Genomic DNA, 26,293 nt, shown 5'->3' with positions numbered 1-26,293 from the left:
GGAAAGAATGAGCCTGAACATCTTAAAGAGTAGTAAAAGTTTGCCTATGGCTCATTAGGTTCTCAGAAAAGAAAGGAGGGGGGGTTGTTGGTGGGAGAATCCATCCTTGAATCCATATGGGAGCCATTTCTGGGAAGAAGAAGAAGATAGTTTCAGCTATTTATCCAGAAAGCCACATGGTAAGGCTGAGCTTTGCCAGCTCAGTATACCTCTCCTAATCCCTGAAGCATTCACAAAATGCTCCAATGGGGACAGGGAAGTCTCCTCTGGCTGTTCCATTACCCTGCCACTGCAGGACCAGCATTTCGACAATCTGCTTTCGCCCGGAATGGAATTGGAAAAGTGATGGAAAAGCAATTTGCACAAATATCAGTTGAAAGAGCGTTAATTTGCTGTCAGTCTTTGATGGAACTGGCCACACTTCATGTCAAGAAGAGGAAGAGTTTTGTGTAATTTTCACCGAAATAAGGATGACATGACATTTACGTCTGGAATTGATTAAAAATAATTATTGCAAAAGTTCCTTGGCTTTCCATTCTGTTGCCATAGAAACTTTCCTTGTGATCAACAAAATCTGTAATTATGATTTCAAAGGAAAATCTTGTGTTTTCATTTACGCCTACTGCTTACTGGAAGTGCATGTGCGACACGCTAAACCTTACTGAAAACCCACAAACAGACACGGACCTAACCACTTTAAGCACAGGTTGGTTTAGAAGGGGGAAAAAAATCAATCCACAGGCATAGACACTCTCGGCTGTATGGGAAATGAACTTCAGTGACTCAATCCCTTTGTGCTTTTTAAGCTAAATGAATAAAACCTGCAAATGCCTCACAAGGTGAGGGTTCACAGAGATCACGCTAAATGGGGTTTGTTCAAGTATTCAGCTGATAATAGCAGCTAATGATGGAAGCGAAAGGATCCAGGAACAGGTAATGCCGCGAAAGTGGGTCCCATCCATTCTGCAGCTGCTGCTCATACGAACGTCAGCGAGCGATTTTTCAAGTATTTTTCAATTTACCCATTCTGAGACGGAAGTGAATTTTAAAGGCAGTAGTGACTCACATGAGAGGCAAGCTCTTGGGTTCAGAAGCTTTGGACCACTTCTCCACACTGCACAGCCCCAGGAAGATGGCTTTCCTTCTAAGGTTTCCCCTTCTGGCTTACTAGGAGAAAAGTCTCATAGCTGGTTACTTTTATAGTTCCACACTATTTCATGATTAGGAAACATAATTATTCAGCAGAGATCAAACTCCAGTTTAACTGCTCACTGACTTAAGTCTAAAGTACTTGTAAAAGGTTATATTACAGCTTATAAACCTAGAAAATCGGAATGAGGCAGGCTGGTTTCCAGACTGTAAACGAAGGAGAACTGATAGTATTGCCCAATGTATTTCAGAAGTTTAGTTACAGGATTCATCATACTTCGGGAGTAAAAACAGCTGTTTTCTAAAGCTTGCACACTGAGATGGCCAAGTCCCCTATTTTGATTTGGCCAATAGTTCAGTATGTTTGACCTTGTGTTTTCTGTTACTGCTACGCATCCAGTGGGGACTGCCACGACTCATCCTGTTAAGGCACTGTTCTGGTGCATGGTCTGGCATAGAGCCTGGACTGCTCTAGTGCCGACTGTGGCCAGCAGCCCGCAAATGCACCACGCAAATAAAATGGGTTAAGCGGGTTACAGCTGAGGTAATAGCTAACAGGAATAATAGAAGACCAAATTGCATAGGTCAGTATAGTGCAGTTTAGATGGGCCGGGTGATATATCTGGAGCTCATCTGTTGAGCTGCACGCTAAGCGTCTTCCTCCAACTCATGTCCGTGCAAGATCAAGATTGCGCGCTTTGGAGGAGAGTACACGCTTGCTGAGTTGGCAATGGAGTGTTGCGGCGCGAGCACGATTATGCTTTCAAATTATGGAGAAAAAAAGAGGGAAAAGCGTAGAAAACACGCGATGCTAACAGTCAATGCCGTATGATTGAGTAATAACTCAAACTCTGTATGTCTCTTGAGTTTCAAAAGGAAAGTCAAGTACTGGATGACAGTACTTTTTGTCAGAGAATCGATTCAATGCACTGACACATCGTTATTCACAATGCTGCTTTTGAAACATTTTTCTCATAGGATCCAAGCCAACTGAAATGGACAAAGAACACACCATTCAGTACAGTGAATGAAGAGCAATTTCAAAAAGACCAAATATCAGTGGCATGACAGTATGTAAGTATGGCCCTGTCAAGCAATGGCAACAATTGAACACGCCACAAATTTTAAGATTGCTATGAGTTGGCAGTATGCAGTCCTGAAACGAGATTAAAATTTCTTTGGGCCATCACTGTGGGGTAGTGGTTTGGGGGCTCAGTTTGTATACCAGGAGTGGCAAGTGAAAATTCCCAGACAGGCAAGTGCACTTCACTTAAAATGCCCCTGTAGATTACAGCTTTGAATCCGCAATCGGACATCGTGAAGAGCTGACAATTTCAGGTGAAATGAAAATCTTTCAGGTAAGAGGGGGAATTTGATGCTTCATTTCTCAGTGAATGATCACTTCAAACCCAATTCGCTTGAGCTTATGTCCGGCTGTATGAATAGATAATACGTAGAAATACACACAGAATAAGCAAATAAAGAAGCTGTATTTATATATACGTGTAAATGTGTAAAAATGTAAAATGCAGAGCAGACACATTTACAAAAAGGAAATGCAGCCATAATCTTCATATAACCCATAAACATAATACACAAAAGATGCCACCTGTTATTACCATGACAATGACCAAAGTTCTTTTTTTGTGACAAAATGGAAACCAAAAAAAAAAGTTGAAAAGGAATGGTTAAATTTGTTGCACACAATGATTACTTTAACCACCCGTACAAACCGAAATAACAGGTGAAGCACTCTTACTTGAACAGATGTTCAGAAACTTTTCCGTTTCCATTCCCCTTGTTCTCATTTGTGGCTCCATTTTGGTGCTTTTCTTGTGTCCGAGCTCCCCTGCCAATCACTGCCCAGGGGGTGGACATTAGGGAGTGGGTGACTCACCGAAGGAAAGCCACAATTTAAAAAAGGATTTTTCTCTGCAAGTCACATTGAAAATTCTTAAGTGCTTTGCTCCTCCAGTTCAAGCGGGATAGTTGATGACACACTCAAAATATATGTATGTATTTTTTTGTCATGCAAAGTGTGGTCTGTTGTTGTAAAACAGGAGATAAGCCATGCCCTGATAGGATCCGAGACAATATAACACGCAAAGCCTGGACATCATGGTTTAAGCTAGATTTTTCAAGATTATTAGCCATGTACTTCATACTTGTGATGTGGTATTATTACACACAATCTTACCAAATGGTCTTGCCTAATCCTGAAATCAGATAGCTGCCTAAAATATTGCTCATTTTGAGTCATACTCATGATGTCATGTGTTTATATTACATACTGTGCAATGGAGCTCAGTACCCACTATAGTAGGAATTATGATTAGAAATATGGGTCTCTTGCACAGCAAGGCTGTTGTACATTATGGTGTGTTGTGAAAAAGGTGTGGGTAGCAGATGAAGCCCCCGCAGGTCAACTACTTCAGTTACATGCGCAAAAATTTAATTGGACACGCAAGCCATCCTATGAAGAGTTATACGGGGAGTTTGGATAGCCACCCACAAGGAGTCACTGAGAGACAAGTACACACAAAAACTCTATTAGAATTAGCATAATGCAAAGAAAAGTGCATGATATGCAAATGAGGACACTAGAACTAGCAATACGTTGAACACGTCAAAAAATTTATTAAGATGAGTGTATTTAATTTGCCTTTTGCTAGTATGTTCTGGGTAATTGATGGCTAAATGAAGCATGAGAATGTTATGTATTTGATGCTGCACTTTTTTTCTTCAGTTTGGCCCTTCATTTTCAATTTGTCACATAAAGCTTTCACACTGAAGTGGCAATCTGATATAAATGGAAAATAAGGCTCCAAGTGCCCCCTTGTGCTGATATGAGGTACTGATGATAACGGACAGGCATGCATGTGTACGGCCTTTTGCTGATGAACACAAATACCATGTGAAAGATGATGAAGTCAAAGGTACTATTCATTACTTAACTAAAACACCAGCCATGCCCATTGAAATGGTCAGCATTGTAAAATTTTGCCAGGTTTCAATTCCAGGTGTACAAGCCATGAACCGCTCAACTAAAGGCCATAATTAAGCACTGAGAACTTAATTAAGACCAGGGCTGTCCAACCTTGTACCTGGGGATCTACTGTCCTGTAAATTTTCATTTCAACCCAAATATGGCACACCTGATTCTACTAAATAGCAGCTCAATGCGATCTCTAGCCGTTGAATGACGTGTGCTTTGGTAGGGTTGGAATGAAAACGTACAGGATGGTACATCTCCAGGAAAAAGGTTGGCCAGCCTTGATTAAGACCCTACTGCACATGATGTGTTCATGGTTCAGGTTTCAACAGAACGAAGGTGTAAGCTCTTAAACCTTTGTCACTCAGTCAATTTATTAAATCATTATTACAACATCATTTATAAACATCATTAAAACATAATATAAAACTTTTTTTTATTAAAAAGCCACATCATTTCAGTAAAAACACACAACATTCAGTACAAAACATGGGTACATTAAGAGTAGGAATGCAACACACAAAAGAAAGAAAGAAAAAAGGAATAAAAAACTTTTCCCCTCCGCTGCACAGAAATTGCTTGACCTGTTGTGCAGCCTCATCCTCCTGCTCACTGCCATGGTGTCTTTCTCCCCAAGATGCGGTTGGTGATTTTCTGCGAGAAAGGGCGATTTTTTCCATTAGCTGTGCCCTTCTAACTTTCAGGCCGTGGATGCGGCAACCCCTCCTGCAGGAGAGGAACGCTGGCCGGTGGACCGCGGCTCAGCGAATGGGCATTACTCTGAAAAGACCAATTCTTAAAAACCTGACCCTGTCGCACGGGGCAGGTATGGGGTCACAAGTGCACTGAGTAATACTCCTGAGATAGACTACAGCTTCCTGCTCAAGAAGAGCTGACATTACATTCGATTGTGATGATGCTGCCAGTGCTACGTGTGCTCTAGAGTGACTGACCATTCCATAGGATGTGCAGAAGCAATGTTTGCGTGAAGTACAGCCCTGCCCTGATGCACAACACTATAACTGCTTATTAATGCGGTTTTGGTAACGTGCTGAGGTTTTCACAATGTAACCGTTACGTAGTGGGAATGGAGGCAGGTGAAGCTCACTTCCTTTTTTCTTTTTGATCAGCTGGTAATAAACCAATTACATCTTTGTGACCACTGTACTAAAATAGTGGCAGCTTTTTCATACCGTAAGTAGTGGCTTTTAGTTGACAATACCACTCATATTTTTTGTACCAAATACCCACACTAATGCACATACTAATTCACATATGTCAGTTTTTAAAAACCCTACACAATCAATTTTTTAGGTTGAAAGTGTCAATGAAACCAGAAGATAAATATTTTTTCTAATTTCTTGCAAAAGTATATCCAGGAAATTTAAAAGTATCATATTTCTAAAAACAAGACTGCAGGTCGGAAATGGTCTATCTCAGGGATCTCAAACTCAAATCCTGGAGGGCCGCTGTGTCTGCTGGTTTTTGATGTGTTCCTGCACCTAAGTGCTTAGTTTAAGTCATTGGTTGGCTAAAGAGTCTGCACACCTTGTTTCCAAGGCCATGATTGACTGCTGATTGAAAGGAAATCACGAAAACCAGAGACTGTGGCTCGCTGGGACTGGAGTTTGAGACCCCTGGCCTATCTAGTCACACAGTTGATTGGTTCAATGGTATATTGCTATGCTTCTTATACAAGAAACATATTTCCCCAATTGACCAACACCAAATCCTCCAGTATAAGAATTGTGTTGCTTTCTAAATAAAAAATCCTCAACTGAATAAAATACGCTCAATAATTCTGCAGTACAACATGTATTACCTCACACCCCTGGGGAATTAGTGGTGCTGGAAAGTAGAAAATTCTGGATTGAAGAACATGCCCCAAAGATAACATAGGAGCCGTATTAGTATAGTATTTCTGTAGTTTAAACTAATAAAATGTATTATTTTATTGCTCTAGGGCCCCACCTACTGGCTCTGGGACTTTACAGCACCTGCTACTTTCAATAATAATAATAATAATAATAATAATAAAAAATAGACATTTCATGTCTTCACAAATCTACAAGAAAAGAAAGGTACGACATCCTGCATTCAGTGTCAAGCTTGTGGCGTATTTGTTTAATGAGTTCCCAAAAAAAAACCAGCATTAGTAGCCATTCCAAATGGCAGTGTCACATCGTAGTATTTGCTTTCTATGGTATAGCGTAACTTTTGGTTGGTGTCTTTAAAGACGCTCACCTTCTTGTAGAGCTGGGCGTTAAGCCTGTAGGAGCGATACTCGGCCTTCCTCTTCTCCTCCTCTATCCTCTGCTGTACTTCAGGCAGCTGGGAGTATATCCTGCCATTGAGAGGAGGGGTGAACTCAGAGAAAAGGCCTGCGCATCCAGGGCCTTTAATACCTGATCTCCGTGCCAGCACTGCTCTTTAGCAACACCGCCGTTACTAGGATACAACTCTGCCACTTTATGCTGATAATGCACACCCCACACACTGGCGAATGATGAAATTGTAGGCTATTTTGGTCAACAGTAAGCAATGACGGTGTGGTTTCAATGCCTTATCTCACTTTTACCCAAAAGAAATCTCCCAGAGAGCCATCATTCTCAGTGCTGATGTACAAACACAACACGTGAACGCTACATGCTAGCTGCCAACAGCTCTTATCTTTCACATTTCAAGGTCTCATTGGATAGACCTTTACCCACAAATTGCTGATCACCAACCTGATACTATGACCGGACAAAAGCTACAAGCTATTCCAATTTTGGGTTCTTTTAAAATATACTGTTTTTATGGTAGATTAATCTCTCAGTATCGTATGTACTTGCAGACTTTGTATTTATGTCATGGATATAGTACACTTCCTTACATATAGAGGAAAATTAGGCTCACCTGGCTTGCAAGAGCTACTACCTACAGTGCACTACTGTGTCTCTTCTGAAACCCACCTCATAGCCTTCCTCTGACTGGCTACCTTGTCAGATCTTAACTCCTTTTTCTCATGATTAGACAGTCTGACAGATGGCATGCAAGGATGGAGGGAAAGATTGGAAAATGGGAGAAGAAAACATTCTGGTCATTGGTACCCTTAGGATCTGTGATATTCTGCTCATACACCAAGCTTTCCAAAGCTCAAAGCTGCAGCTTATCCAAAGAGCCTGCTTCGCTCAGAAATCTCAACAGACTGCGTTTGAAAGCTTTTTCTGTCCAAGGACAAGGTTTAGCTACAGTTTGTAGTGGGGGTTCATAGATCACCAACAGGCAGGTAAGTACTGACTTTGGGCAATCCTAGTTCTCTTTAAATCAATAATTCAATTACAAATGTTCATCATTTCTGCCAGTCACTTATCCGTGTACTCTATCAAAACTGTTTATAAAGGATGCACAGAATCCAATGGCAGGAAAACATTACTTAACTGAAAACCATAAAGAAAACTGAAACACCAGAGTAACAGCTGAAAGGATGAGGCTGACTCAAGAGGCAGAGATTATGAGACTTACTGCTTGGATCTCTTGAACATCTCTTTCCTGGGAACGACTCTCTTCCTGTGAGCTGAAAAATCTGAGGGAGACAAAAAAAAAAGGGGAGAATCATTCCACACAAACAGAAACTTAGTCAGGTTGCTTTAATAACTGTAACTCATTTTTCTTACTATTCCTACAGGATTACATGGGTAAGGAACTGGACCTGTAACCTAAAGGTTACACACACAGGTTTGATTCCCCGGTCGTTGTACCCTTGAGCAAGGTACTTAACCTGCATTGCTTCAGTATATACCCAGCTGTATAAATGGATGCAGTATAAATGCTATGTAAAAAGTTGTGTAAGTCGCTCTGGATAAGAGTATCTGCTAAACTGCTATGAAACCAGCGCAAACTGCAGTGCTCCAGCCAGTTTCCGTGTCGGTGAATGGGGACAGAGACGGCGGGTACCTGCGGGCTGGCTGAGCTGCCCTCGGCCCCCGGGCCGGTTGAAGAGCTGCTCCCTCTCCTGCTGGAAGACGGCCTGCAGCCTGCGCTCCTCCACCTGCAGCTCCAGCCTCTTCACCCGCTCCCGCGAGCGCGACAGGAAGTCCGGCCGCCGCATCTCCAGGGCCTCCTGGGAGCCAGAGGCAGGGCCGTCACGCTAACCCGCCCACACGCTACCATCCCGGGGAGCGCAACAGACGCGTATACGCAAGCGCAATAATTGGTACTTTACATGATTTGTGGGGGAACTAGTTAGTTTAACTAGTTTTGTTAGTTAAAAATAGTTCTGACAAACTGAAAAAAATAGATAATTCGGAAAAGAAGTTTGGTGACTTTTTTGTGTGCATACCTTTAGGAGATGTATAAAAATGATACACATTTCAGTCATAAGTGCAAGCAGCTCTGGTTGATTTCCTCCTTTCTCCTTTTAGCACAGCTCAGAAATGTTCAGCTACTGTACATTTTTGCCAGGATATGCTTCCCGAATGGCATTCATTAGAAAGTGCAGGAGAGTGTAAACATAGAGGTTGTGCAGTGGCTCCCGCTAAGTCTAGATAAGTTGTGTAGTAAAATATTTACGAGTTGTTTTCAGAGCCTCTGTGCAGTCCAACGCTCACAGATAACAGCGTAATGACCCAGAGAAACGAACCTGAAGTGTAATGCGAGCCAGGGCGGGAGGGGCTTTGCCGTCTGTGTCCGTTTCGGCGCTGCCGATTGGCTGACCCGGGCTCCTCCTCTTGATGCTCACTGGCTCCTCCTGTAGCTGCCTCTCTCTCAGGGGCTCCCTCCAGGGCTTGGTTTTGGTGTAGGGTTCGAACCACACCTGGCCCCGCCCAGGCAATGCCCCGGGCCCCGGCTGGTTCTCCTTGGCATTGCCTTTCAGGCTGTCCGCAGGGACGAACCAAGACACACCTGGCAGTTGGGAGAGATCACAGCAAAACCTGGCAGATAAGAAGCAGGTTTCACATGGCCTAAATTGTCCACTTATTGCTGCAAATGTAATTTTTTTTCTAATCTGTTTTATAGCTAGAACTCTTCTCTTATTGATATGTAATATAACTAGCTTGCAAGCTAATGCTACAGGTTTACATGTTCAGAACCCATTGTAAAAAATCTATTTCTTAATTACACATTGGTGCAGTCAAAACAAAACTGGAGTAGTGTGGAGAGAAGAGTAAATAGCTAAGCTCACTAGTGAAAAAGCAAGCATAGTGGTATGACTGAGTACGCAAGGCTTTGTGCATCCTACTGTTAGCCTGAAGAAACTGTACTGGCTCTTTGCAAAGGCACTATGACCTGGATTCAAGTAATGCTAATCTTAACTTTAACTGGCAAATAACCACTATTTGTGAAGAAAACAACTAACACAGAAATGTATTCAACACGTGCATTTAACTGAGTTAATGTTGATTGAATCCAGATCTTTATCTACCTACAACCGTTCAGTGCCTCAAACTCCCACGTCACACACCTTGCGGGTAGCGCTCTATTTGGGCCTTCCTGCTCCTCTTCTCGTTCATGAAGCTCTGCGTTTTAGGGGGGCTCCTCTCTCCACCCTGGCCTCCCCTGCTGCCGGCCGCCGCGCGCCCCGCCTCCCTGGCAGGGATGGGCGAGGGGAAGACGGTGCCCACGTCTCGCGTGTGCTTCCTGGTCCCGTTCACCACAATCTCCACATCACCTACGGATGGGGCAGAGGACGGTTACCGCACAATCCACCATATTTATTATTCCACTTTATTCAGACTGAGGGAAAGCATACAGGGTTACAAACTGAGATTGGCTCACAGTACAGGAAGTGCCACAGCAGGGAGACAAACCCTCGCCCATATATGGGCATTCATATACAGGTTGAGTGCGCTATGCCTTACAAACTGCACCACACGGTCTCTCCTGATATCTCAAATTTATAATAATGTCAGAGTTCATATCTTGCAATGTAATTTAATTTACAGTCTAACTAGTGCTGTATAGTTATTTATCAAATGTGGGAAAAATGTCAAGACCAATACTATGCCACGATGGTGTTGAATGTATTGAATGTGTTTTGTGTTGAAAGTTCAAGCGCTTATTTTGGACTGTATTCCGATCTCATAAAAAGGTTCTGTCTAAGCATTTGTGTAACACACTGGCTGGACAATTTTCCTTTCACCAAAAAAAAAATCAAATTTAAGTACTTGAATTAAGCACATTCTACAAAAGCAGATGATTAATACATCCGGGTATTGTGAAACAGGAGCGTCTGACAGCTACATAAATAATGAATGGAGAGTCAGAGGTGGCCTTTGTTGAAGGTAAGCTGATATAGAGCCAAAGATGACAATGCGCAAAGTGATATCACACAATGCACTAGCACATTTTTACAGAGTCTACTCGTTAAGTGTGGCAGAATAATGCATCTTACTTCTCCTCAAGGTTGTGTTGACCCATCTACAGCTCATGAATTCTGATTGTACACTTTTGTGGGTTCTTAAAAAATGAGTGCAATGAAAGCCATAGCATTCATTCATCAAATAATGAAGAAAAAAAAACCTACTCTATCTATCAGTGAAAGTTAATTCTTTATATTTAACTGTACTTGCGATTCAAGGACAGTGCTCATAGAGAAAAGCAATTTACAGTCACAAACTATTTTTTAGTGTCATCTACTACAGCGATGGGGTCATTTCCCGTCTCCTCTAAGCAGGGTTTCACTAACCTGCCTGGACTCCTTTGTTGACCAGCTTGACCGCCTTCTTCGCCACGAGGACGTCCGGCGGGCCCCGGGGCAGGTCGCCGTCCGACGACACGGACTCGCCCGGGGCCACCTGAGGGGAACGAGACAAAGCCGCGAGGTTCAACCGGGCCCGACGGCATCGAGAGTGCAGAGAGTGTTTAAGGGGAACAAAAAAGCACAGCTATCCTCCCTTTCCTGATGAAGGTGTTCAGTTTGCTATTTGGGGGCTTCAGTCCTGGTTCTTGCTCTATTTTCTGATGCCGTAAAGTGTCTTTGTGACAGTTTCATGTAAAAAGTGCTACACAAATAAAACTGATTTGATTTGAAAAACCTGATTTGACGTTTACGGGGCCGTTCGTGTGAGAAATGAACCAGCTGGCGCGTCCGCCAGGAAGAGGCGTTTCATTTCTAAACATCACGGAGGCCGAGTTGCCGGAAGGGCGGTGAACCCGCGGCGTTCTGGGTCGCTCAGGAAGAGCCCCCGCTTCTCTTGCCTTAACGACGTCAAAAGGACGATATTAACTCGCCGACGTTTATCTCAGTCAGCTGGAGGCGCTCTGCAGAACAACGTCTCAGGGCCACTTAAATCATGACTCATCATCTGATTCGCCACTTCCGACTTTCTAAAGCCAAAGAGAGCATCCCAGTTAAGCGGCCTCTGTTCTTTCAGATAAAGCCGGTGGGCGAACAGAGGGGGAAAAGAGGACCGGCACAAATTTCATTTGACCGACTGCTAACTTCCTGTTTTTTAGAGGCGGGGGGAAACACAGCCGGTAGAACCTAGCCCTCCGCTTCTTACATTTCAGCCGAAGATTAGGTCTGAGCTCTAATGTCAGAAATGAGCCTTCGGCTGTGAACTCTACACATAACATCTGATGCGTTCAGCAGCGCAACGGTGCTTTCTGCTTCGTCCCGAACACAATCACTTTCTGTGCAACAGGAAGTGTCCTCGGGGGCTAAGAGGGGTTTAATGGCGGAAGCCGCGCTCTTACGGTGCTGAGGGTGGAGCTGTCCGTGCTGTTGGTCTCGGAGGGGGCTGGGGGCGGGGCCGGGGGTTTGGGCCCGCCTCTCTTCCTCCCTCTCCTCTGCTCCGTGCCCTCCCTCTGCCTGCCGATGGCGCTGTAGAGCCTGTTGAGGCCGGGGTTGGCCTGGACCCGGCCCCGGCCGAAGGCGCGGATGAGGCGGGCGGTGTCGATGGTGGACGCGGTGCTGGCCGAGTCGCCGGCGTCCGTATCGCCGGACCGGCTCGCCGACCCGTCCTTCTCCGCCGGGCAGCGGTGTCGGCCGAACGAGCCCTCGGTGAGGGTGGAGCTGCTCAGAGACTCCTCCTCCTGCTCCGCCCCTGGCTCCGCCCAGGCCTCCCGGACCGAGCGCTGCTCTCCGTTCCCCCTCCTCCGGTCCGCCTCTCTCTGCTCCTCCTCCTCTCTCCTCTTCTCCTCCTTCTCCCCCTGCTTCCTCCTCCTCTCCTCCCGTCTCTTGGCGGGGGCGCTCGCTTCCCTCCCCCCCAGGGGCGTGGCGTTGCGGCTGCTGTGGATCAGCCGAGACAGACGCTCCAGCCTGTCCAGTAAAGGCGTTTCCCCCTCCCCGGGGGGGCCGGACTCCCTCTGGCTCCGCCTCTCGTTGAACCTCTGCCACAGCTCGTTCAGGTTGCCGCCGCTGCTCTGAGAGGACACGCCCCTGGCGGTGAAGTCCCGCCAACTGTGGGCGGGCTCCTCCCTGTCTGACCCTCCCAGAGGGCGGGGCTCTCGGACAGCGCGACTGTAAGAACGGAGGTCCTCCGTGCTGTAGGCCTCCTCCCCCTGTAGGGGTACAAACTCCACCTCCTCTTGGCCTCTGCTGGGGGGGTCCACGCCCCTGACATTCGGCCATGCCTCAGAACTCCTGGGTGGGTCACCAGAGTCGCCTGTCCTGACAGAGAGGGGGTACGGCCTGCCACTCTGCCGGACTTCATTAGTCTGAAGACCGCCAACCGTGTCCATTCTGAGACCTAGCAAAGGGAGGAAATAACACACGTTTTACATTCAGCTAGGAGGAAAGATATATTACAGCAGGGCTGCCCACCCCCGCTCCTGTAGGCTTTCACTCCAATCCTAATAAAGCACACCCCGTTCAACAGCTAGAGATTGCATTGTGCTGCTATTTAGTAGAATCAGGTGTGCCAAACTAGTGTAGAAATGAGAACCTCTGTTGGAAGATCTCCTGGGACAAGAACAGGCAGTCCTGTTTTAGGGGTTTACAATGCTCTCTTCACAACCAAATGGCACAACCATCAGAAAACTGGGACCCTTTTCAACTACCATCAACCCACTACCCACCATTGCAAGGATCACTAATGATAAATGAGCAAGCAAACCATTTCTTTTCCCATATCCTATCCCCTTGCATTTAACATACTGCAATACAACTGACATTTTGTAATTGTATGCCGACATGCATTTGTATTTTTTTTCTCAATTACAAATAATTTAACAATGTAAAATGTACAATAAGGTTTCTGAACCGTGCTATTTTTAAGGTTAAAACAGGAAAAGCACTCCCTGTATCACCCTCAGCTGAATTCCTAGTTTAAATAAGCTAGCTGGACTTTGAGCGTAGGGTAACTAAGTGGGCTTGTGATCTGAAAGCAGCCCTGAAGCCTAAAGCCTCTGTAGGCCCGGCCCTGCAGGCCGCCTCACCTCCGTGTCCTGGGCGCGCTCTGTAAGCCGCGGGCCTCTTGCTGTAGATCCCTTCGGCGTGTCTGCCGCTGACCGCCGCCCCTGCCTCCCGGTCTCTGGAGCCCAGCACCTCGGAGCTGAACCGCGGCGGAACGGCGTCGTCAGAGCCTGCGGGGGGGAGGGGGGAGGGGGGGGGAGAGAGGGCGGACCGTCAGGCCCGGCGCCACACTGAGGAGAGCTCCCCACGGCTCTGTCTCGCTTCCTGACTGCAGCGTGCGTGAATTATTCAGGGCGTTCAGCGAGGTGTACGTTTCACTAGAACACGACCAGTGCGTGGGTGTCTGAACGTGTGTGTGTGTGTGTGTGTGAGCGTGTGTATGTGTGTGCACATATGTGCATTTATGTGTGTGTGCACGTGCGTGCGTCCGTGCATGTGTCTGTGCCTATCGGTGCGTGGATGCATGTGTGTGTGTGCAAATGTGTGTGTGTATATGTGTGCGTTCACGTGTGTGCGTGAGCCTGTACGTGTGATGCCATATGGTGGGCCTGGGTGCCTTCATGCTTGTAATGTAATGTGATGTGGGTGCAGCAGTAAGACCTGGATGGGAGCTCTCTACGGTGGTGTCGGAGAGCGGTGCCTCGCTCTTGGGGATGTAGAACAGCTCTGGGCTCCCATGCGGTTTGTACGGAAGCAAAACAGGCACAGCTGCAAGGGAGGGACAAGACTGCATCACTGGCATACTGAACACCATGGGCAAATACAGGCATTAGGATAAAAAATATACAGCAAACCAAACAAACACAAATGAAACAGACTAACCAACGCTCTTACCTGGTGTGTGAATAGCTAAGGGCTCAGACAGACCCGACACTCTTGGCTGAGCAGTGAAGGATTGTGGGAAGCTTGTGACAGGCTCTGCCCTCCATGGTACCTCCTGGGACAAATGGGTGGTGATCTGGACGGACGCGTCAGCGGTCTCACGATTCTCCCTTCCGATTGGCCGAATAGGGACCCCCTGTGAACTCGCCCCATCCAATAACAAAGGTGTAGACCTCGGTTCCTGGCGCGCATCGGTCCAGCCGGTTACCCTGGGAGCAGGGAAATACGAACTCCGGTTCACCGGAGGACGACCGTCAGGGAACAGCTGCTCGCGAGCCGAAAATTCCGGAAGATTCCGTGAGGTCAGCCTGGTGGAAAAGTCAGGAGGTAGGCCAGCTGTGCTCTCCGTACCTCCAGCTCTCCTCTCCGAAGCCCAGTCCTGCCGAACAGGTGGCTCCACGGCGGACTCCTCAGACTTTCCTTTGGGCAATTTCGGGGACAGGGTGAGGTGGACGTGGGAGAGAACCTTCTTGTTTGGGGAGAGAATGGCGCAGGAGCCGGACGCGAACGTGGAGTTGTGTAAAGGGGCTGCCGCGGGCTCCAGGCTGGAGGTGGAGCTTATGTTGGGGTCTGACCTCGACCCCTGCCGGTACGAGGTGGGGTTCAGGTGGAAGGGAGACCTGGACCTCCCGCCGCCCGTCCGGCTCCCCTCTCCAGCCGTGGAGCTGGTGTCGAACCCGTATGACGTGGAGTACCGTGTCCCGAGGGTCTCAGTTTTTGACTGGGTTACCGCTTCTAAAGGAGAAGGAGACTCGGGGCGGTTGTCGGGGTGGTCAGGTCCCGGTCCCGACGCAGGAACGAGATCAGTGGGAGAACCGCGAACGTGAGCGACGCTCAGCGTTCCACCAGCCGACTCTGCTTCCAGAGAAATCTGAACCGCTGTATCCTCCTTGGTCTGAAGAGCAGGTTCCCGGCTCTCCGAGGTGCGCACCCCGGTGGCCGGCATGGGAACACCGTCTGTGGCGAGGTGAGCCAGACTGAGGGGCGTGGGCGTGGGGCTGCGTGGAGGGGCGGGGGACGGGCTGCGGCGGCAGGAGGCGATGGTGATGGACGTGATTGGCGGGGGGCTGGTCCTCTGGGCCGCGTCTCGGACCCGTGCCTCCGGGTCCTGGCGCACGGGAGGGTGCAGCTGCACGCTGGAGTCGAAGGCGTTGTGGTTGAGCCGCTGCAGCTGGTGGGACAGCTGGTGCTCTGCTGACTTCAGGGCGTCGAACTGGCCCGCGTGGGAAGGGGGCTGCCCCCAGGGGGCGCCGGAGTGCGTGCTGGAATCGGTGTCGGTGCTCAGCTGGCTCTGATGGCAGAGAAAACAGACATATATAAAAAGCTGGCTACGTCTGTGTCCAGTGTAAACTTTCCATTGGAATAAATTGCTTCTCACTAGGGTAAATAGCAGACTGACTGTTCCAGACAGTTCCCTTCCATTTTGGTTCAACAGGTATTGCTAGACCGTGCAATCCATTAAAATAACTGATCAAACACAAACGTTTTGTACAACAAAAAGTGTCGATCCTGCTAACTTGTTCCAATTGAGTTTGTTATTTGAATTCAGACATAGTCATTTAAATTTCATTCTTGCAAAATCCTTGCCTCCCTTCAACTTCCTTGTGGGGATATCACAACGAAGTGTGACATCCCCATTAATTCCATTATTTTCACCTGCACCACCAATCCAATCTGGAAGCATCCAATCTGTAAAACATCCAATAACAACTTAAGGAATTTCAGTGTGCATTATCCACCAACATTCCAGAAATTGTTTTGATTTAGAGCTGATAGCACTGCAGCTACAAAACAACATGAAAGATGGGAACAGTTTAATCCAAAGTTTTACAACATTCAAAATTGCAGCAGTATGGTTCCACGCTAGGGATGCAATTGCATTTCGGAATACGCCGATACTCGTATATCAGAAGAATATACAAGTTTTATCTTTAAAATTCTTATTCCAGTGGAAGTTTAATGTTCTGTCATTTCTGCTTGATAAATACAGAGCACTCCAAAGAAATCCAAACCCACACCGTTTCCATCTGAAAGGTTAAGTTTTTATCAGTTTTATTATTAGATTTCATTTTAAAGGTCATAAAAAATGATGTATTCTGACCCATTGAACACTGCTTGTTATCTTCTGTCCGATAAGGCCCGTCTGCTTACGCATGTGAATCAGACACCGATATATCACAGGCCAGAATCATCCACTCCCACAGACCTTGAGCAAACAGCCAAGAGGGAGTATCTGCAGCTGTGCAGTGGGGAACCGAGCTTTACTTTTATACCTAATGAGGTGGTTGTCCTTGGTACTGGCACGCACACAGTTGCAGTCTCTCTTTGAGGGTAACAAAGGATGGCTGTAAAAAACGCTTTTTTTTTTTTAAGTACGGCGTTTACTCTGTCAGCAGACGTGCGCTTTCTTCAGATATAAGGACCCTTACAAATGAATCAAGTGTGAAGTGTTTTTCTGACTGCCTCTCTATTACAAGAAAAGGGTGGACTTGTCCTTCTTAAACCAATACTTCCCTGAATTATCTTATGAATGACTGTGAACATTTCACCCAATTACAGGTTGTTCTACTAATTACTTCCATAATATCAGATTAGGCCAGAGATGACTAAAATGTTACAATAAGATGCTGCTTCCACTGGTAAGACTGCATGCGTCACGCGTCTTAAGTGGTAGCCTAATCGTACCGAGAAAGTCTCTACACGAGTCACCATATTACAGTTTCAGGGAAGGAGCAGAAATGAAATGCATTTCAATATGAGGCACCATCAGAGGTTTGAAAGCACACAAAGTCAAGGAATCCACTGCACACCCATGCTTTCATTAACAAAAAAGATAAAACAGTGACTAGTCAGCAGGGTAGCACCACTGCACTCAACACACCATGCTGATTTAAATCTTCATCATTACCTTCAGCAGACAACTAACCCAGTCCAGAAAGCGTTGACTTTCTACATCAAAAATGTCAGATTGTTGTTATGTTTATGATCTTATACCTCATGGACAGCAATCAATACCTTTTAACTGTGAACATTAGGACAGTTTGGACATTGGAGATTTAAAAAAATGAATAACATAATCTCAAAAGTTGACAAAAATGCAAAGATCCTAGATTGACTGCTTTTAAAACTTCAAATATTTCAATATGAAGCTAATTTTGTTCAGAGTAAACATTTGACAACAGAATAAAACATTTTTGCCAAATAACTAAGGCATGAGAACATGCATGTTCACAACCACCTGCTGTAAATCAGAACTACCAGTATGTTTCAGGTGACATGGCAAGCTTTGAGATGACAGTTGGTCTGTTTCTTGGGAAAGAAGCATACAGGCATGCCGAGACATATCTCTTTGTCCACACTGCCAATCAGCCTGGGGGTGCCAGGCAAACACAGCCGGTACGTTATGACTCACTGAAAAGGCTGTAAAGGATGTAAACTAGGACAGTGGTAACTAGGCTTCAATAAGAGCATCACACGTGAAGCTGGCTGCTTCAGCTCTGTGAGTTGTGGAAAGATGTGCTTTCCCAATTCGGTACTTAGACTGAGCGAATTTGAGTGGTGTGAGGCTTTCCACCTTGGTTAAGTGGTACGTGGTTACTGAGCTAGTATGAGTTTGTGAGAAGTGAAGATTTTTTTTAAACCATGATTAAATGTTTGATATTCAGCTTGGATTTATAAAAAAAAAATAATAATTCTATAGTGGTGTTTGTTTTTGAGATTGTGTGAATTCGGGAGAAAGAGGGTCTTCTAATTTGCTTACGCTTTTGGAATAGTACGTTTGGGGAAAATGAGGGTTTTCTGCCTTGGCTAAGTGTTCAATACCGAGCTTGTATGACTTTAGGAGAAGTGAGTAAGTGTTTGGTATTGAGCTTGCACGAGTTTGTGAGAAGTAAGGGTTCTGTACCTTTGTCATGCGTTTGGTGTTATGAAGGAGATCTCTCTTGATCTCTTCAATGCGCTGCCTGTCCTCCACATTCAGCTGCAGCTTTTCACACTGCTGCCCAGTGACCTTCAACTTGATCCACTCTGGGAATGAAATAAGAAAAAACTGTGTTAATGAACCAGTCTTTTTAAAGCCATGCAGCCACCGTGCTAATTAACAACATTACCTAACATTAGTCTAACAATTGCACTACTTGTTGCTGTTTTTGTTTCTAATATCAAGTTGTCTAGCATCCCAGCAAATAACAACAATAAGAATTATAGTATGTAGTAATACATTTTGTGATATTCAACCCAGTGAACATAGCATTTTAAAACTATTTTTCTAAAGTAATACACTACTTGACAACTACAACAGTTCGAAAACTAAACACATTTAACAGTTTTACACTGTTTTTACAGTTTTATAAGAACAGATCATATTCTACTTGCTCTTTAATGCTATAAATATCGTCACGATATTACAACTTCACAACAGCATTTTAGGATACTGTGAGATAGCTTAAGTACTTTTTATCATTAAATAGCTCTAGAATTATAAAAAACTTCAAGTCCTATGGTGCCTCTGTCACAGCTGGGAATTACCCCGTGCTTTGCGTTCCTCCTCATCTGCAGTGCTGCAGCTACTTGATGCCATGGTTGCTGGTGACTCATTCCTTAGCAGGGCGGCCACTCTTGTTGTCAGTGTGTCCGCACTGCTGCTGTCACTCTCCACTGCTCTCTCAGCCTCCCTAAGGCTGGGGGCCTGCATATTCTCTGCTGGGCCGCTCACCAAGCTCTCTGTTGGTGACATCACTTCCTGTGCCGGGCCCTGCTGCACACCTCCACTGGGAGTCGGTGGGTTTACCTGCATTATTGAAACAAACACTGGGGCCGCTCGGTCAGGAGCGGTCGCACTGCACCCTTCAGGCTCGGATCGCCTCACTGACTTAGTTGGGAAAGACTCAGACGCCTGGTTCGAAATTCTGTCCAAGGACCTCAGAAGCACACCTTTGCCTTGCGCAAAGTTGTGACCGGACGCTCGAGGAGACCTGCCGAGCTCGCCAGAGGCGCGTTCTTTCATCCCGTCTGAAGTCAGCGCAGACTCTGAGGAGGACCTGCCCCACAGGAGGGAGGAGGGCATCTCCTGGTTTCCCGTAGAGGAGGCGAAAGAGTCCTGGAAGCCCTCCAGCTTCCTTTTTAGACAGAGAAGGGAATCATCGGAGTCCCGCAGCGAAGGAGGAGAGGATGAGACGGAGGACTTCCCTGACACAATGCTTTCTGCCCTGCCCAGGAGTTTCCGTATCTCCTGCAGGGTTTTTGACCCCACGAAGGAGTCGGCACCAGGATCCATGCTGCTGTCCGAAGTCTCACTGGGTTTGGCCTCCAGAGGGGAGTCCCTGGCTTGCTGCTGTCTGGCTTCTGTTGAAGGCAGGCTGTCAGGCGTAACAAACACTTTCCCGGACTGGAACTTCTCGATTAGCTCCCGTACTCGCACGGCGGTCGGGTCGTCAGCGCTGTCGCTCAGGTTGTGGCCAGTATCCGGGCCAGGGGGCTGTGGCGAGCCCTGTGGGAGGGGGCCCAGAGGGTGGAAGGCGGTCTGCAGGCAGCGCTCATTTAGAGGTCTGTCTTTGGCATGTTGGGAGAGGGGCATTTTGGGCTGGAGGCTGTCTACACTCAGCGAGATAGACACACTCGAGCCAACAGACAGGAGGCTGCATCTCGAGAACTCTCCTTTGGCAGGACTGCCTGCTAATGAAAACACAGAAAGAAAACACCCAGTCATGTGTGCCACATAAGTCAGGTTTCATCAAAAAAAACTACCATGTACACTCTGACAATACCTTGCATTCCCTTACTTTTTCTTGGTCAGTATGTTTTTTTTATCTCCAAGAGCAAAATCACCATTAAAACACTGCAAACTTTTAATATGCATTACATCAGGCTATTCACCTGAAGAAAGAATATTTTAGAATGCTTACCCTCAGATGGCTGTGTGCTTTTTGTTGGTGTCCCTGTGGAACCTTTCAATGTGCAAAGATCAGTTGGGGAGAATTCCGGTTCTCTGATGGGTCCTCGTGGTACAAAAGGAGTAAGGATAGCTGATGGGGACTGGTCAATGCCAAGGTTATGGAGGTACATCTGCAAAATAAAGATTCGATACATGTAACATACTTATGCTTTTACTTATATACTTAACACATATACCTATTTCCAAGGGCAACCTGGTGAGTCTGATAAACAACAACCTAAAAAAATGTCTGCAGCACATTAAGAGACTACATTTTTGTGATGATAACCTTCATCCAAGCACTTTCCCCTTTTTCACTTCATGTTTTCACCATACTCAAAAAGACCATTTAGACATGCTACTATAAACTAAATTATTATTAATTATGACAATTATCCTTACCGGAATTCTTGCCTCAATATTTAGCTCTGCATCCTTTGCAGGTGACGGAGGACTGGGAGTCCAGTAGGGGACGTAGTTGTCCACTTCTAGACTGCCCACAGAGGACACTGCCCCGATGGAGGCTGCCAGCCTTTGTTCAACATGGTAGCTATCCTGAGAACAGGTCAGAGTGTTGCTGAGGTCTCTATTTGAGGAGACGTCGCTGAATCGGTCCAAGCCAAGGCGAGTTGTTAGTTGAGCTGTACTTTGCAGCTCCTCGGCACTTCCTCTCCCAGCACCGCTCTGATCTTTGTCAGTCACTACCCCCTGTTGACCGGCTGGCTCTGTGCGATCTAACTGTTGGCCAGTGTCTTGCTTATTCTGTCCAGGCTCCCTTTGTGGAGGGTCCATCTTGGGCATTCCTGAGAGGCACAAGGATTCAGGGCTTGCCAGGTCATTGCCTGGTTTCTCCCTCGGTTGAATTTCCCCAGTATCCGCACAAAGGGTTGGCTGGTTCCCAGGCCTGTCCAGAGGGGATGCTACAAAGCTCCCACCTCTAGAATCTGATCCAAATGCCGTTGTTCCAGAGAAGGAGGCAGCCAGGTTCCTCCTTGGACTGTGGATGGTGGGGCCCGGTGCAGATGCTGCCACAAACTGTTTGCTGCCCCCCTCCTGGGACAGCATGCGGTTCAGTGAGTCGGAGATGGCATCAAAGGCCTTCTTCTTAGGCGAGACTCCAGTGAAACCGCGAAGAGCTAAGTTGTCAAAATATGTCGTCCCTGATGTCTGAGTCATATTCCAGGCGCCGACTTTCTCCATGAAGTTCAGACTTGGTAGGGATTGTATCTTTCCAGTGCTCTTGAGTGATGCATCCCGAAAAGATCCCATCCCAGTACCAAGTCCACTTGGGTTTGTGACACTGATGTCAAACGTGGGAGCAAGAAACGGTTTTGAGGAGCTGCTTTGGACTGCCCTGGAGGAGGATGGCTGAGACACCTCGAGGTTGGACTCAATGGGAGACAGCTTGCCGATGGGTGGCTGCACACTGGCTCTGGGTGGCCCTGAGAACACACCTGGGGTGGACTGGGAAACCGGCTGGGAGAAGGTCCCCAGGAAAGATCCATCCACGGCCATCTGATTCCCGGAGGATGAGAGCTCTCTCTCTGTATGCCCTCTTTCAAAGCTGAAACCTGGTGACAACCGTCCCTCGGTCTTGTCAAAGTCTGTGGATACCTCTATGATGGTACTACCCCTTCCACTGTGTGTTCCTAAGGAACATGTGTTTGGGGTGGCTGACTGACTGCTCGGGGGCTTGGGCTGACCAGGTGCTTGGGGACTATCAACCTCTTGGGCTTTGGGCCTAGACTCAGACTGACGAGCCCTCTCAATTTCAGCACAAAGCTGCTCACGGAGTGCATCAGAATCATCATCTTGCTGGGTGCGGGAAGCCCGAGTGGTGATGTTGGATACCTCGGACCTCCCAGACGTGTCTAAAGCTGCTGTACCCCTGGATGTTTTCACCTGTGTCAGAGATGAGCAAGAGGCTACCCCCAGTGGTCCTTCTCTTTGCTCAGCTGAGGGTTCCCATTCTAAAGAGCTTCTGGAGTGATCCAGTTTTAGTCCAACCACTTCCTCCAGCTCTGATGTTTTCTGTTCAGTCACTTCTTTCAATCTGGGAGATGGAGCTGCTTCTGGCTTGATTGCTTTATAACCAGTGGAACCTCTTGAGGAAGACCCCTTGTTCATGGAGGTCGCAGAGGCAGAGGACACCACACTGCTGCTGCTTGACAAGTTAGCGTTCCTTTGGGGGAGCTCACGTAATAGAGGCACAGTGATGTCTCCACTTCGAAAGGAGCTGCTGACTTGGGACATTTTCTTCATGGGTTTCTCTTGGGGCCTAGTGGCGAGAGAGATTTGATCCTTCCCATCAGAATTATCGGTGCGTTGGTCTGCCACTCCATAGCATGGTTCCCTTTCCACCTGCATTTCCTCCAGGATCCCATGAATGTGCTCTACATCCTGTCCCCCATCTTCAGAGAAAGGGGACAGAGTGTGCTGAGAGAGGGAGCAGCAGCTGACCTCTTCCACCGAAGCCACTGTAAGACCCAAATGTTCCTGAAGCAGCACAGACTGGTCAGCAGGCAGGTCTTTGGACACCTTGGAGGAGCAAATTTGAGAGGCATCGCTGACCTGGTGTGGCATGGGAAACCTTTCTGACGCAACAGAAATATCTGGAGATCCCCTAAAGAAACAGCAAGACAAATAAAGCGCTAGCATCACATCAAGGTCAAATATTTATATCCTGTTCATGCATGAAATTGAATGAACAGGATACTAAATTTTGTGTTACTGTTTAAATATTCAAATGGAAAGCAATTTACATAAATATGTTGTACAGTCCGTTTTTTATGACTAAAAGCCATCATTTTTCACAGGTAGACCTGTGTAATTGTCTAAGAATTAAATCACATATATGGATTTTTATCAAATCAAAAAAAAAAAAAAAAAGCAACCTACCTGAGAGCGACAAACTCTAAATCAGTCTGATGAAAAAGGGTGTCTTCTGCAAGGCTGTGCAGTTTTCCAGATTTGTCAGGCAATAAAGGCAGAGCGGGCGAAAGACGGCTATCCTGAAATTCTGGAACCAAATGGCAGACTTCAGTCTCTCAGACGCCATTCAATTCAGATGTCCTCACTTTTATTTCAAACAAATATTAATTTAATTAATTCATTCATGTGACAGTTGTTTGTGAAATGTGCTATGAAAATACATTTTGATTTGATCTGTAAACTGGGTAAAATTATTTTCCAACACCCTTTAAATAACTGACTGTTCTGAAATTTTCCTAAACTAAACAGAAAATATGTGGTTAGTTTAGAATCAGTACCAAGCGTGAAAGAGCAGGTTCTTCCTTCATGTCGTTGTACTGTGGCGTCTTCAGCAACAGTGACCAGCCTCTCTTGGATTGGGTCATGGTGGATGTGGACCTCTTCTGGCCAGGATGATGTCTGGCCCAATCTGCTCACTGAAGCCATGGTCAGCTGACTCGCATCCTCTTCCATAGGCAGCTGCCCCCATGACTCCACCCCCTGCCACAACATGAACAGACATTTGAGGGCCTAATATTCCTCTAAACCTCAATTCATATTTTATTCTACAGCTTCGGGGCATCATGGACACATGCATACATGACCAGGCAATATATGACATATATGAGGTGCATATATGACCAGGCAAGGTGGTAGGACTAGATTTGGATGCAGTACAATAGCTTCTCACAGCCGGGTGTGCTGGACTGGTGTCACTTTGCCTTAATCATGCTTGCAACCACACCATCATCATACACATCCGAAAGGTGCCTATGTCCGCATTGGACTATATGTCAGTGCTGTCAACTTTGTCTTTGATTCACTGCTTCCAAATTTGACTGAATTATCCCTGATAATTCCATTTTCTACCAAAGATTTTGGAAGTTTAAAGCCATCAGGCATTTTGCTCAAAATCCCAAAATGCAAGCTAACAAAACAAACCAAGTTAAAACAGCAAGATGGCCTCATCCCTGAGTAGAAATACAAAGACAATATGTGGTCAGAATAGAATAGAGTGGCATTTATTGTCCACTTCTGTGAAAATTATTTGTTGGCCACACCAGAAGAACATACGCTACTTCAAAAATTAGAAATAACAATACACAATTCAGGATCATACATCTGCAAAGCACTTAACAATGTATGTGTAAAACAATCTACACCTTTTCTTTGTCAAAAGTTTTTTTAAAAGGCCCGGTAGAGGTTTGGTAAATCAATATTAACAGGGCACTGCACAGTGTGCATATGCTGAAAATCTGGTGGAGCCTTTTTTGTGTACAAGCGGTGGGGGAGTTGGAGTGTGATCACAAAAGAAAAAACATTGCTGCAGCCTAAAGGGCACTTTTACTGTCTCAGGGCAGTGGGTATATCTTTGCACATACCAGAATGTTTAGGATATTGGTTTTTATACTGTTTAGTAGTGTTGGTGGTGTGCATAAATTACACAGAGGGCCATCTCACTTGGAGAAAAGTTGCTTAGCGTGACATGAAACCTTCAAGATGAATAAAAAAACAATTTGTGAATAAAAAATACAAAATCATATGACAGAGAGGAGCATGCTTGTGTGACACACACGTACCTGTTTGGCCCGGTGCGCGATTGCCTCCCCCAGAGAAACGGCGCTGGTGCTGGAGGAGATGTGAGTTCCGCTCCCAGGGCTACTGCTCACGCTCCGTAGCTCGTCTGCTCTGCTCTGTCGGGAGATGGGTGGTGTTGTGACGATTGGCTGTGGATGCACAAGAGACAAGATAGCAGGCTCATAGTCGTGACACGTAACGTCTCGTGCAATGCCATTCAGCTGGCTTACTGACGTTACACCATGTTATCAATAGCTAAAGTCATACTGAATTAACGCAATTCAGCTGTAGTCTTCTACAGTTATCTAGTAAATTAGCTATCATAATGGAGTAACTTAGCGGAACGCTAGCTATATAATGAACAATTGTGTGCAGTATGTATTGCTTTAGTCGCAATTACATAACGTTAACACCAACAGCCACAGACATGCAGGCGTTTAAAACGGACTGCTGTGTTTTAACATTCGGTTATACTTTTTTCTTCCCCCAAGTGAATGTCACCTGAAAATTTAGCTATCCTAGTTTACTAGCCAAATATCTATGACGATTTAAGCCGTGTTTTGACAGCAGCCACTTGACATCTGGCAAGTCAATTTGAATGCATGTTGCATTATTAGCTATGCTTTTATAACGTTAACTTTAGGTGTATACCCACATGTAATTAACCAGGTAGTCTAACTTATTGTTGTAGCCAAGCTAACGTTGGCTAGCTAACTCGACATCTACAGTATGCGGACAATGTATAGCTATTATAGCAGCATTAGCTAGCAGGAAGCTGTCTATCTGGCCCACGTTAATTGCCAAATAGACCGACAGACTGATTGCACTATACAAGTTTAAAGCTTCTGTTCTTCTTTAAATGCTAACTGATATATTGCATCGTTATTTAAACTTACTCTAATGACAGCCTCCTCATCTTGTACTTCAACAGTCTCCATGTTGTGGCTCTGTAAAAACAAGCGCCTGCGCTTTCGACTCGCAGTTCGTATCTAGGCAAGGTTGCTAAGGATGCCAGTAAAAGCCCGGAAACTAGCGCGGGAGATTCAAAAATACAACGGGACATTGAATATTACAACGGGACATAACAATATTTGTGACATCTGCTGGTTTGGAGTAGCCACAGCTTTCAGAAGGAATCAACACAATGGGCCTCATTCACGAAACATGTGTACATCACGTTTGATCGTAAACTGCGTGTAATAACGTTGCCAAGAACAGCGTTGGAATATGCACAAAAACAAACGTCTGCACATGTGTCATGAATCTCATATTGTTTTAAAGAACAAAATTAAGAATAATTTTTAAAAAAGTTTTGTGAATGAGGCTCAGTGTCTGTACCTTGGTCTGTACACATTTATAGAGCCTAACTGAAAGGTGTTTGGATGCTCAAAATTTTTATTTCTTTGGCTTTTTATTTTTCCCTTTCTTTTTTTCCTTCATAAAATCATGT

General features: G+C 46.0%; 1 protein-coding gene across 3 annotated transcripts; it reads right to left on the bottom strand.

Moving 5' to 3' along the window:
• Nucleotides 1–4,490: 4,490 nt before the first annotated feature.
• alms1 (ALMS1 centrosome and basal body associated protein) lies at nt 4,491–25,882 on the bottom strand. 3 transcript variants are annotated; one of them, XM_064335232.1, is made up of 20 exons: nt 25,740–25,882; nt 24,846–24,992; nt 23,565–23,766; nt 23,194–23,314; nt 20,698–22,918; nt 20,267–20,426; nt 18,891–20,036; nt 18,268–18,389; nt 14,316–15,654; nt 14,082–14,189; nt 13,505–13,651; nt 11,822–12,816; nt 10,812–10,920; nt 9,588–9,794; nt 8,766–9,028; nt 8,081–8,246; nt 7,649–7,709; nt 7,096–7,161; nt 6,386–6,485; nt 4,491–4,795 (listed from the first exon to the last, which is right to left on the bottom strand). In XM_064335232.1, exons 1-20 carry the CDS (start codon nt 25,779–25,781, stop codon nt 4,751–4,753), a joined length of 7,767 nt encoding a protein of 2,588 aa, XP_064191302.1. In that variant the 5' UTR covers nt 25,782–25,882; the 3' UTR covers nt 4,491–4,750. The 3 variants fall into 3 exon arrangements, with proteins under 3 accessions (XP_064191302.1, XP_064191303.1, XP_064191304.1); XM_064335233.1 differs by having other exon boundaries at nt 18,891–20,033; XM_064335234.1 differs by lacking the exon at nt 7,096–7,161.
• Nucleotides 25,883–26,293: the final 411 nt, after the last annotated feature.

Source organism: Anguilla rostrata, chromosome 5 (genome assembly GCF_018555375.3).
Source record: "Anguilla rostrata isolate EN2019 chromosome 5, ASM1855537v3, whole genome shotgun sequence".
Taxonomy (NCBI): domain Eukaryota; kingdom Metazoa; phylum Chordata; class Actinopteri; order Anguilliformes; family Anguillidae; genus Anguilla; species Anguilla rostrata.
Note: the sequence above shows the minus strand (reverse complement) of the source record. Positions and strands in the feature narration are given on the sequence as shown.